At 44.3% G+C, this 12637-nt stretch overlaps 1 protein-coding gene across 1 annotated transcript in view; it reads left to right on the top strand.

Moving 5' to 3' along the window:
- Positions 1-7507, top strand: part of LOC100433339 (ADP-ribosylation factor-like protein 6-interacting protein 1) — a 29350-nt gene extending 21843 nt beyond the window's left edge. The window contains exon 4 of the mRNA XM_024241448.3: positions 7454-7507. Coding sequence (XP_024097216.1) covers position 7454 — 1 coding nt within the window. The 3' untranslated portion in view covers positions 7455-7507. The remainder of the gene's footprint in view (positions 1-7453) is intronic.
- The last annotated feature ends 5130 nt before the right edge of the window (positions 7508-12637 follow it).

Raw genomic sequence — 12637 nt, 5'->3', positions numbered from 1 at the left:
CATTACTAGCATCCCATTCCCAATATTATTCTTCACTCCTTTACTTCTGAATATAAAGCAGATGTCATCTGGGGCCCTTTTTGCCCCTTCTGATTTCAATAAAATTTCCCCCAATGTCCTGTCTTCCTCCTCCTCCTCTACCCCATTCCTGAGGCGGTCTCAAGTCTTCCCTGGGATTTCTGCCAACTCCTCACTTTTCTGCTTCTAAAGGTTTGGTCCTAGTAGGATATTTCTGACATGTAGCATATCATATTCTTTGTTTCTAAAATTTATTATTATTGGCCAGGCACAGTGGCTGACACCTGTAATCCCAGCACTTTGGGAGGCCGAGGCAGATGGATCACCTGAGGTCAGGAGTTTGAGATCAACCTGGCCAACATGGTGAAATCCTGTCTCTACTAAAAATACAAAAATTAGCTGGATGTGGTGGCGTGCGCCTGTAATCCCAGCTACTCGGGAGGCTGAGGCAGGAGAATTGCTTGAACCCAGGAGGTGGAGGTTGCAGTGATCACGCCACTGTACTCTGGCGTGGGTGACAGAGCAAGACTCCATCTCAAAAAAAAAAAAGAAAAATAAAAAAAGGCAGTTCAGAGGGTTTAAGTGTCTAGCCTGAGGCCATACAGCTAACTGGGTCAGAGCTGAGATTTGAACCCATCTATGTCTGACCTGGTGCTGGGCTCTTTTCTGTAGAGGATTCATCCAGCCCCACATACCCAGTCTAGAAGAAGGGAAGTGGTGGGAGAGGAGCACCCCAGAGAGAGGAGCCTGAATCAAGGGGCTGCAAGCTGGTCCTGGGTCCCATGGAGCCATGGGGTGAGGAAGTGGCAGGGGCTACCACCAAACTGAGGTGCGGGCCCAAGGCTGGTTGTGGGAGAGGACCCTGGCTGTGGTGCCCATCTGCCAGCTTGTATGAAAGAGCAGGTGGGGGAGGTGGGAGAAGGGAAGTGGTGCTTCGGTGGGACCACAGGAAACTCTAGATTTTGGTTAGTAGTTGGAAAGTACTAGCAATTTCTCTTTCAACAGAAAACCAGAAGGAGGTCAGGTTTTTCTTATTAAAAGAGAGACAAATGCAGACTTTGCAAAGGAAGCGGGGATTTGCAGAGTGAGGCTGGAAGTCACCGAAGCTGAGGGATGTTCCCCAGAGAAAGGTTTCACATTCATGTGGAGTGGGTCAGAGGACCCTGAGTCGAGCTGGCAGCCACAGGATGGCACCAGGTTTTCACGATATGGAGAGAAGGGGACCTGGTGGTGGTTTGGCCTCCGTGTCCTGTTTCCTAAGGAACAGACAGTGTACGTGACAGCTGGGGCCTCATAGCCAGTTACTGCCAGCAGGACTCCATCTCAATTCAGATCTTACTTCATGGGACTACACAGAAAGAAGGAAAGCCAGGCCAGGCATGGTGGCTCATGCCTGTAATCCCAGCACTTTGGGAGGCTGGGGTGGGCAGATCAATAGAGGCCAGGAGTTCGAGACCAACCTGACCAACCTTCACCAATGGTGAAGCCCGTCTCTACTAAAAGTACAAAAATTAGCTGGGCATGGTGACGGGCGCTTGTAATCCCAGCTACTCGGGAGGCTGAGGCAGGAGAATGGCTTGAACCCAGGAGGCAGAGGTTGCAGTGAGGCGAGATTGCGCCACTGCACTCCAGCCTGGGTGACAGAGCGAGACTCCATTTTAAAAAAAGAAAAAAAAAAAAAGGCTGGGCTGGGTGAGGGGCTCACACCTGTAATCCCAGCACTTTGGGAGGATCACTTTGGGTGGATTGCTTGAGCCCAGGAGTTTGAGACCAGCCTGGGCAACATAGCGAGACTCCATCTTTACAAAAGAAGAAAACAAAAGACAGAAGGAATGGTTTGGAGCTATGCAAGTGTCCATCTTGGCTCTGGCAATTTCTGAGTGGATAACTTGGGGTAGCACCCTTCTCTTTGAGTCTAAGTTTCCTTATCTAAACTAGAGATGATAAGACCTCCCTTGCTGTGTTGTTATAAAATTACTTGTGTGCCTAGCGCAGAGTAGGTGTGCAATAAATGAGTCAATGGATGGATGGCTAAATTCCACACATATTTATGGAGTGCTAAGTCTGTGTCAGGCATTACTCTGGGGATACAGCTGGAATCGAACAAGCTCTGTCTTTGGTTTTTAGGAACTCACATTCTGGCAGAAGAGACAGGAAGTAGCTAGGCAGGGTGGCTCATGCCTATAATCCCAGCACTTTGGGAGGCCGAGGCGGGCTGATCACTTGAGGTCAGTAGTTTGAGACCAGCCTGGCCAACATGGTGAAACCCCATTTCTACTAAAAATACAAAAATTAGCCAGGTGTGGTGGCACGCACCTGTAATCCTAGCTACTCAGGAGGCTGAGGCAGGGAAATCAGTTGAACCCAAGAGGCGGAGGTTGCAGTGAGCCGAGATCGAGCCACCACACTCCAGCTTGGGCGACAGAGTGAAACTCCATCTAAAAAAAAAAAAAAAAAAGGACAGGAAGTAAATGAGACAGATAAGATCAACACAGCGCATGCTAAACAGAAAAGTAAGAAAGACATACTATTCAGTGTTGGGGTGGGTGGGGAGATTAATATTTCAGAAAGGATGGCCTGGGAAGGGCTCATTGAGAAGCTGACTGTTGAATAAAGATTGGCAGGAATTACGCAACCAGCCGTGTAGATCTCTGGGAGAGGAGAATTCCGGGGAGAAGGGACAGTCAGTGCAAAGGCCCTTAGGCCAGAGCATGTGTGGGGTGTTCAAGAAACAGAGTGAGTGCCAGTGTGCCTGAAGCCCAGTACAGAAGGGAGAAGATTGTCGGAGATGAAGGCAAAGAGGTAATGACGGGTGGGTTAGAGTTTGCAGGGCCTTTGGAGGCTGTGAGAAGGATTTTGGCTTTTCTTCTGGGTCAGAGGGGAGCCAGTGCAGGAGTTTGAGCAGAGGAGTGGCATATTAGGGTTCTCCAGAGAAAGAGAACCAACAGGATATACACCTGTCTATATTAATTAATTAATTAATTTTGAGACTGAGTTTCGCTCTTTCACCCAGGCTGGAGTGCAGTGGTGCGATCTCAGCCTACTGCAACCTCCGTCTCCTGGGTTCAAGTGATTCTCATGCTTCAGCCTCCCAAGTAGCTGGGATTACAGGTGCCCGCCACCACACCTGGCTAGTTTTTGTACTTGAGATGGGGTTTCACCATGTTGGCCAGGCTGGTCTCGAACTCCTGACCTCAGGTGTGCCACCCGCCTCAGCCTTCCAAAGTGCTGGGATTACAGGCAAGAGTCACTGCACCCGGCCTATATTAATTTATTTAAAGATATTTATTATAATGAATTGGCGCGCATGATTATGGAGGCCGAGAAGTCCCAAGATCGGCAGCTGGCAAACAGGAGACCCAGGAGAACTGATGATTTAGCTCCAGCGTGAGTCCCAAAGACCCTGGGAGTTCCCAGGAGATCCAATGACAAGTTCTGGTCCTAACGTGAGCAGACTTGAGACCCGGGAAAAGCCAATGTTTCAGTTCAAGTCTCAGGCTGGAAAAACACGGTGTCCCAGCCCAAGCAGGCAGGCAGTAGGAGTTCCCTTGTACTCTGCCTTTTTGTTGTATTTGGGCCTTCAACTGATTGGATGGGGCCCACCCACATTAGGGAGGGCAACTTGCTCTATTCAGTCTACAGTTCAAATGTGAATCTCACCCAGGAACACCCTTACAGACACACACTCACAATAATGTTTGAACAAAAATATCTGGGGGCCAGGCATGGTGGCTCACACCTGTAATCCCAGCACGTTGGAAAGCCAAAATGAGTGGATCACTTGAGCCCAGGAGTTTGAGACCAGCCTGGGCAACATGGCAGAACCCTGTATCTATAAAAAAATTACAAAGATTAGCTGGTATGGTGGCACATGTGGTACCAGCTACTCAGGAGGCTAAGGTGGAAGGATCGTGTGAGCCCAGGGAGGTTGAGGCTGCAGTGAGCCATGACTGACTGTGCCACTGCACTCCAGCCTGAGCGACAGAGCAAGACCTTGTCTCAAAATAAAATAAAATAAAATAAAAATTCTGGGCAGCCAGTGGCCCAGTCAATTTGACACATCAAATTGACCAACCCAAGTGGCTTAACTGGATGTAGCTTTCTACAGGCTCTCTCTGGCTGTGGTGTTGAGAATAGTACGAAGGTAGGGGTAGGGTTGGGGAGTCGGAAGCAGGAAGGTGAATTTGGTGGCTACCATATAGTCATTCAGTAAGTGTGGTGGTGGCTTGGACTAAAGTGGTAGCAAGAGGTGAGACAAGGTTATTAGATTCTGGATGTATTTTGAAAGGAGTGCAGATGCGGTGAGAGAGAGAAGAAGAGAAATAATGGGTGACCTGTGGTTTTTGGCTTCAGCACCTTGAAGAATGAGGTTGCCATCAATTGAGAAGGGAGTATCAGGAGTATGGCGGACACGTTGAGTGTGAGAAATCTAAGCTTTGGAGGAGATGTGGAGTCAGCAGGTAGATGTCCATGCCTGGAGTCCAGCAGAGCAGCCTGGGCCAGACAGCTGGATTTGGGAGCTGTCATTAGCTGGCTCCCAATGAACCTGCCTGGCTGTCTTCATTATTGCATCAAGAGTGGCTCTTGGTTGCAAGTAACAGAAAACTTGGCTGCAGGCTGGACATGGTGGCTCACGCCTGTAATCCCAGCACTTTGGGAGGCTGAGGCGGATGGATCACCTGAGGTCAGGAGTTTGAGACCAGCCCGGCCAACATGGTGAAACCCTGTCTCTACTAAAACTACAAAAATTAACCGGGTGTGGTGGCGTGTGCCTGTAATCTCAGCTACTCAGGAGGCTGAGGTAGGAGAATCACTTGAACCTGGGAGGCAGAGTTTGGGTAAGCTGAGATTGCACCATTGTACTCCAGCCTCGGTGACACAGCAAAACTCCATCTCAAAAAAAGAAAACTTAGTTGCCTTGAGCAAAAAGGGAAATTATTGGAAAACTCTAGGGGTCCACAAACCCACCAGGAAGCTGGGGCATCCAGGCTGGGGAAATGAGTGGGGGCCAAGGAGGCTCTGAAGATCTGAGCAGCGGCAGTCACAGAAAAGGCCCCTGGTAGGAGCAGTCTGGTCCTAAAACCCCCATGGCCACCATGTGGATAGGACCTCCTGCGGCCCCTTGCTGGGATCACCCCTCATGATGCAGAGTCTGAGGAGAGCAACTCATTGGTCCAACCAAGCCACATGACCTTCAGGCTGGGGTGCAGGGAGGGAGGCCTGGCCACTTAGGGTTTCCATTTTCCTTTTTTTGAGACAGAGTCTCGCTCTGTCACGCAGGCTGGAGTGCAGTGGTGTGATCTCAGCTCACTGCAACCTCTGCCTCCCGGATTCAAGCAATTCTCCTGCCTCAGCCTCCTGAGTAGCTATGATTACAGGTGCATGCTACCATGCTTGGCTAATTTTTGTATTTTTAGTAGAGACGGGGTTTCACCATGATGGCCAGGCTGGTCTTGAACTCCTGACCTCAAGTGATCCACCTGTCTCGGCCTCCCAAAGTGTTGAGATTACAGGCGTGAGCCACCATGCCCAGCCCACTGAGGGTTTCCTAGTGGAAGGGGAGGCCACCATCCCCTCACTGTGGTGTTCATAATGGGGAACTCCCAGAGGAGGCACCAGGGTAAAAGAGGAAGAGATGAGATGTTGGACTGGCATAAAAAAAGAAAAGCCGACCAAAACTCCAGCATGACAGCAGCAAAGCCCATCACAACTGTCATCACAATTATCAGCAGCAGCAATAGCAGCTGGAGTGATTTCTTTTTTTGAGACAGGGTCTTGCTCTGTCACCCAGGCTGGAGTACAGTGGTGGGATCATAGCTCACTGCAGCCTCGACCTCCCAGGCTCAAGCAGTCCTCCTGCCTCAGCCTCTTGAGCAGCTGGGACTACAGGCACAAGCCACTATACCAGGCTAAGTTAAAAAAAAAAAAGTGTAGACATGGGATCTCACTTAGGCTGGTCTTGAATTTCTCTCCCTTGCTTGAGGTGAATTATGTTCATGCTTCAGTCACTTGAATATTACTCTTCCATGTTTGACAGAATTGTGTTATCAGGTGATTATATTGCACACTATCTGATTCTAATTAAACCAGAAAATAGTGACATTGTACAAGAGGAGAATGTTTCACAGTGTGCACCACCCACCCCCTTATTGCTACATCCCAGTTTTTAGAGCTTTTTGCACTGTGCTTGGGGTATTTTCTTATGTTTACATCGTCTTACTCTTCTCCAGACACAATGGCTTCTTGGGCATTGCCTTCGTCTACTAGGTAATTTGTATAAATTGAGTCCTGGAAGACATAATGTTTACACTTGCCTTTTGTTTTTTAATCAGAAGCATAATGCACAGTAGCAAACTGTGAGTATTTCAGATGATATGAAAGAAAAAAATGTGCTGTTTTGTCAAAATCATTCATGTAACTTGGAAAGAAAAGTTTCTGAGAGAAGAAAAACTAACATTTTAGAGGGGAAAGGGAGAAATGGGCTATAAAGATGAATTGGGGAAGCAATGTAATGTAGAGGTTAAGATCACAGACTTGTAGTGCAGGGTTTGACTTCTGGTTCTGTCTTTATCTGACACTATTTCTTTCTCCTTACACAATAATAAGTGCTCAGGAGTTGATTTGCCAAAGGTCTAATGATGAGGTAGTAAAAGAATCAGGCTGGGCCTCCCATTCCAGTTTTCCTTTTTTTTCTATACCCTGTTAAATGCCAAGCCCTGATTCTGCCAGGGTGGAGAGTGAAGGAGAGTCTCTGGAGACATCAATTACAGCAGGTCACTGGGTATCAGAGTCTCTTTTCTCGTGAGGATAAAGATTTCCTTTTGAGTTAGACTACATTCACCCTTCATGAACCTTGGGGACATTGATGGCAGGGAGAGTTTTCTAAAGCTTTAGACAACTTAGAGGTGAAATAGGCACCATGCTGCAAATGAAAGGCACTTTTATGGTTGTCTGAAAAAAATATAGCGCACTGCTTTAAACTTAGAAAGCCCAAGTGCAAGGTACAGTCAGGTGTGGTCTGCAGGCTTTGGTCTTTTGTCCCTGTTCAACAGCTGGTAAAGCTGGGAGAGGTAATCGCTGATGGAGACTTGCTCCTGTTGGGATAATATTTCTCAGACCATAGTCCTGCCATTTTCCAGACTTTTTCTTTTGGAGAAATGGGCTCCTACCTTGCAACAGCAAATTATGTAATTCAGGTTGAACCTGGCTCTTTTTTTTCCCACTGATCTCTATCTTCCTCGGTGAAGACCACTTGGCCTCCGCCTCCCTGTTAGATATTATTCTTGGTCTATGTAAGCAGTGGAAAGCCTGAATTTTGACCAGGCTTTGGGCAAGATGAAATGGCACCTTCTGGTTTGGTGGAAGGAAAGGGCTATTTCTTTGGGCTACTTGAAGGACCCAGAAAGCAAAAGAAAAATCATGTCTTTCTTTGCAGAATTTCTGCTGTGGAAAGAGGCAAAGCCGATCAACAGACAGAGATCCTTGACACGTATGTATTGAATATCTACTGAATTGCAGGTCATATTCTGGGTGCTGGGGAGATATCTGAACAAAACAGACAAAAATCCCTGCCATGAGGAACCAGGAATAAGGTGTTTAATATGGTCTGCAGAAAAAGTACAGGAATAAAAGTCCCAAACATGGCCTTTTTACTAGTTTATAGTCTAGTGGGGAGAAATAGACATTAAGAAACAACAAAAAAGAGGAATGTATATAGTATATTGGAAGGTGATAAGTTTAATGAAGAAAATTAAGCAAAGGAAAGAGGTAGCAAAAGCAGAGAAGAAATGGAGGAGGTTTCTATTAAAAATAGGGAGGTCAGAGAAGGCTTTCTGCAACAGAAGAATTTTGAGCAAAGACTTGAAGAGGCAAGAGTGCGAACCATGTAGATATCTGTGGGAAGAACATTACGGGAAGCAAACTCAGCAAGCAGAGAATTTCCAGTATGTTTTAGGAAGAGCAACAAGGCCAAGTGTGGTGGGACTAGAGAGAGAGAGAGAGAGCACGGGAGAGTGGTGAGAAATGAGGTCGTCTTCAATGATTGTAGTTTGCTTAACTTGTGGCTGCTGGCAAGACGAGATGAAGTAGTTTGAGTTGTTTAAGAAGGACTTACTAGGTATGTGGGATCAGACTAGTACTAGGCTAGACCCCAGGACAGGAAAGATGACTCTGCATTCAAGGACTAAGTAGTTCAGTTCAAGATTGAATATTGGCCTGTATGGAAACTTAGAAAACAGTGAGGCTCAGGTGTGTTATATATAGATATCTGAAAGAAGAGAGAAGGTTGTAGAGGATTGGATTGGATATAAGGCTCTGGAGGCAGACTGCCTGGGTATGAATCATAGCTCCATCACTTATTACTGGTGTGATCTTGGGAAAACCACTTCACCGTCTGAGGATCAGTGTTTACATCTATAAAATGGAGTTCACAATGGAAGGCACATTGCAGGGGTGTGTGAGGATTTAAGACAGCACATGTTTAGCAAGTGCCATGTACATAGTAAGCCCTTAGTAAATATGAGCTGACATTCTTATTATTCATTGAGGTGGTTAGAGAAGGATTCTGTAAAGCTTGAAACCATGGAGTTAGCGATGTGCCATGGACTCAACTCAAGGGAATTTCTACTAGAATGCCCTTAACTTCTCTTAGATGGTGCTTGGATAGACTGCATGTGACTGAAATAGTTTTTTGGCGCTGGAAGCATCATAAGGAGAGAGGATCAGCAGATTAGAAATAAAGGGGTGATGGTTGTGCCTTTACCAACAGTGTGTTGCTATGGAGAAGAAGGTCCTCAAGGAAAAAGAGGAAAATGTGATCAAATACATCAGCATGGGGTTGAACAAGAGCAGTGAGGACAATGTTCATAGTTGACTGACTAGAGTGTGCCAATAAGAATGGCAATTTATTGAGCATTTGCACATGTTATCTCACGTAGGTCTTACCGTAGTCCTATAAGGTGGGTACTCGTATTATCTTTGTTTTGCCACAGAGGAAGTGAAGGCTTACAGAAGTGAAGTGATATGCTAAAGGTCACACAGCTAGTAAGAGGCATATCTGGGACTCAGCTCAAGGGAATTTCCATTAGACTGCCGTTAACTTCTCTTAGATGGTGCTTATATGGCTTGCATGTGACTGAAATAGATTTTTGGTGCTAGGGGCATCATAAAGAGAGAGGTCTAGCAGATTGGAAACAAAGGGATAATGGTTGTGCCTTTACTAACAGTGTATTGAGCTATGCTCATTTACGTTCTTATGATCTTTTAGAAACAGAGACTTGGTTCTTTCCTGTCTTAAGAAGGAAAATCTGACTGCTGGGGTATGGCCATCTCCTAAAATATCAAAAAGACATCTATTTCCATTTTCTTCCTCCTAATACCTAGGAGACAACAAAGTGGATTTCCAGTGGTACTTCCCACATGAATAGAATGAACTTTCCTTGGTAAAAGTTGACTTCCTTACTAAAGGACAAAATATATAGGCTCCTCAATTTGAGCCATGGGATTTGGTGGGCAGCTGGACTGAGCCCAAAGACATCCCCACAGAGAGGCAAAGCTGGCTGGTATATGTGGAAAGAGGGAGTGGCTCAGGGAATAGATGCTGTGAGCCAGGTTGTGAATTTCCAGAGCCCAGGGATTAGAGCCACTTGACATTCACTTTAGGTGAACTGTGTTGTCTTACATCCTATTTTTCATGAATACTTTTAAAATTTTTATTTTATTCTTTTAATTTTTTTGAGACAGAGTCTCTCTCTGTCACCCAGGCTGGAGTGTGGTGGCGCTGTCTCTGCTCACTACAACCTCTGCCTCCTGGGCTCAAGTGATTCTTGTGCCTCAGCCTCCTGAGCATCTGGGACTACAGGCACGCACCACCATGGCCAGCTTTTTTTTTTGGTATTTTTAGTACAGACTGGGTTTTACTGTGTTGGCCAGGCTGGTCTCGAATTCCTGGCCTTAAGTGATCTGCCCACCTTGGCCTCCCAAAGTGTTGAGATTACAGGTGAGAGCCACCATGCCCAGTCTTTCGTGAATACTTTTGATGTATGGAGTAACTCTCATAAATTTTAAAACAATATTTCAAATTTCTAACTCTTCTTGAAACAATAGGTCTTATGGGTGGCTAGCTTATTTCTTTTCTTTTCAGTTAATGATTGAATTCATTGAGCCCTTACTAGGTGGTGAGCACTGTCCGAGGTGCTGAAGGAAGAGACCAAGATAGGATCACTGGATCTCAGAAGCTTATATTTTAGAGAAATATGTACTCTAAAGAGTACCATGTACTTTTACCATGTACATTTTACCATGTACCATGTACATTTTACCATGTGCGTTTAGCTTGTTATATATGAAAATGACTTTTTACCTAAAAGTAATGAGCACAAGTCATGGATTTTAAAGGCAACTTGTTCAATTCTGACATCATTCTCTTGGTCAACCCAATTGGTGAATCAGTATTTCCTTCAATAGTCCTGGGATAATGAAAAGTTGGTAAACATGTTACATAAAACTTTAGGAATTAAGAATATTGGACTCTTCCTGAAGACAGGATATTTTAAATTCAGGACTAGAGTTCCTGAACCATATATTATAGGGAAAATCTAGAGAAAAAAAATGAAAAGTATTTATCAGTGTTTGGTTGTGTGATCTTGGGTAGCTTCTTGTGCCTTATTGTTTTTGTCATTTAGAAAATGATAGAATTAATCTGTACATTGATAATGAAGTCCCTTGAAGTTCTAGAATTCTATAATTTTGGTCTTGAACTGAAATTACCATGACAAGGGATTTTGATACATGTTGCCTAATTGCCAACCAATGAAATGTTTTCTACAACTCCACTCCTGCTATTTTGGCATTTTATCTTTGTTAAGTGAAAAATGATATGTGTTGCTTTGAACTTTATTGCTTTAATTTGTTGCAGAAGTTGAGTGGCTTTTCATATATATTAAATTTGATTGGTTACTTTATTTAAAAAATTGTAAATTGTATGATTTTGGTATCCAGGTAAGACACTGTGAAAGTTACCTTGTAATTAAGTTCTTGGGTGATTTATTGGAGGCCTTAATATTATCATAATAGATAATAGGGCTGTCTAAATGCCAGTGTACTTGGTTATCAAGCTCACTGCCATTTAAATTTTTTTCAAAAAATTTTCAGTGACATTCTTTTTATTGTTAACAATTTACTTTTTTCCCATGATTGAAAAGACTAACACTCAAGTTTGAAAGAGAAATATTACTTTTCAGGGCTGCTGCAAACCTTGAGTTTGAATCTTAATCTTGCCACTTACTGCTTGTGTGACCTTCAGCAAAGTGCTCAATTTATAGGAACCTCAGTTTCATCATCTGTATATTGGGAATAATAATAAAATCTGCCTCAGAGATTATTGATAGAATTAGCTGAAATAATGCATGCAAAATGCTTAGTTTATTGCCTGAAAACTTATTAAGTATAATAAATGTCATTTATTATTGTAATCAACAGTTGTACTAGAGAGCTACTTCACAATAATTACGGTTATAATGAAAATGATAATTAAAATAATAAGACCCCCAGAGTTTCTGATTTACAATATGTCTGGGGAAGAGCCTGAGGATGTGTCTTTCTAACATATTTTGGGGTGATGCTGATGCTGGTGGTCCAGGCACCATGCTTGGAGAACTACTGTTCTAAGCATCTGAACAATGTGATCTCATTTGGTCCTTACCAAATCACTCTAGGAGGCAGGTTCTTTTATGATGGTGCTTTAATAAGTGAGGGATTAGGGAGGTTTAATAGCTTGCCCAAAGCCCTGCAGCTTGGAAGTGGTGGAGCCAAAGAGTTAAAGCTTTATGCTCTTCTTTCCACCTGTGATTACTTATGTGGCGCTCTAAACCATTGATCTCCTGTATCCACCCCCTTGATGTCTTCTCTCACCACCTTTCCCGATTCTAAGCCATTGCCAATTACTATCACCATCCCTTTGTCCACACTCGTGATTCCTGTGTCCCTCTCTTGCATTGTTTGCTTGGCATGGTCACAATCCCGGTTAAATTCAACTCTCTGCCTACTCTGTACCTGCCCTTGAGAAACTGAACATGGCTGGAGAAACATACAAAACTACTCTGACCTTGCTAGGAGCCTCAAATGAGCCCTTAACACTGCCAGGAGATCACACTGCACTTTCCTAGCCCATTTATTCTGCATCTTCCTTTTTCATTTCTTTAAAAATTTATTTTATTGTGGTGAGAATGTTTAACACGAGATCTACCCTCTTAGGAAATGTCTAGATGTACAATACAGCATTGTTAATGATTGGCACAATGTTCAGCAGATCTCTAGAACATATTTGTCCTGCATGATTGAGAATTTATTGGTTAGCAGCTTCCTCTTTCCCCCTTCCTCCAGCCCCTGGCAACTACCATTCTATTTAATGTCTCTATACATTTGACTACTCTAATTTCCTGCCATAAACAATATGATATATCTGCAACTACAGTCATGCAATATTTGTCTTTTTGTGACTGGCTTATTTCACTAAGCAAAATATCCTTATGGTTCATCCACATTGGATATTGCAGAATTTCCTTGTATGTATGTATGTATGTATTTAATTTTTGAGATGGAGTCTCGCTCTGTCACCCAG

Source organism: Pongo abelii, chromosome 18, assembly GCF_028885655.2.
Source record: "Pongo abelii isolate AG06213 chromosome 18, NHGRI_mPonAbe1-v2.0_pri, whole genome shotgun sequence".
NCBI classification, from domain to species: domain Eukaryota; kingdom Metazoa; phylum Chordata; class Mammalia; order Primates; family Hominidae; genus Pongo; species Pongo abelii.
Note: the sequence above shows the minus strand (reverse complement) of the source record. Positions and strands in the feature narration are given on the sequence as shown.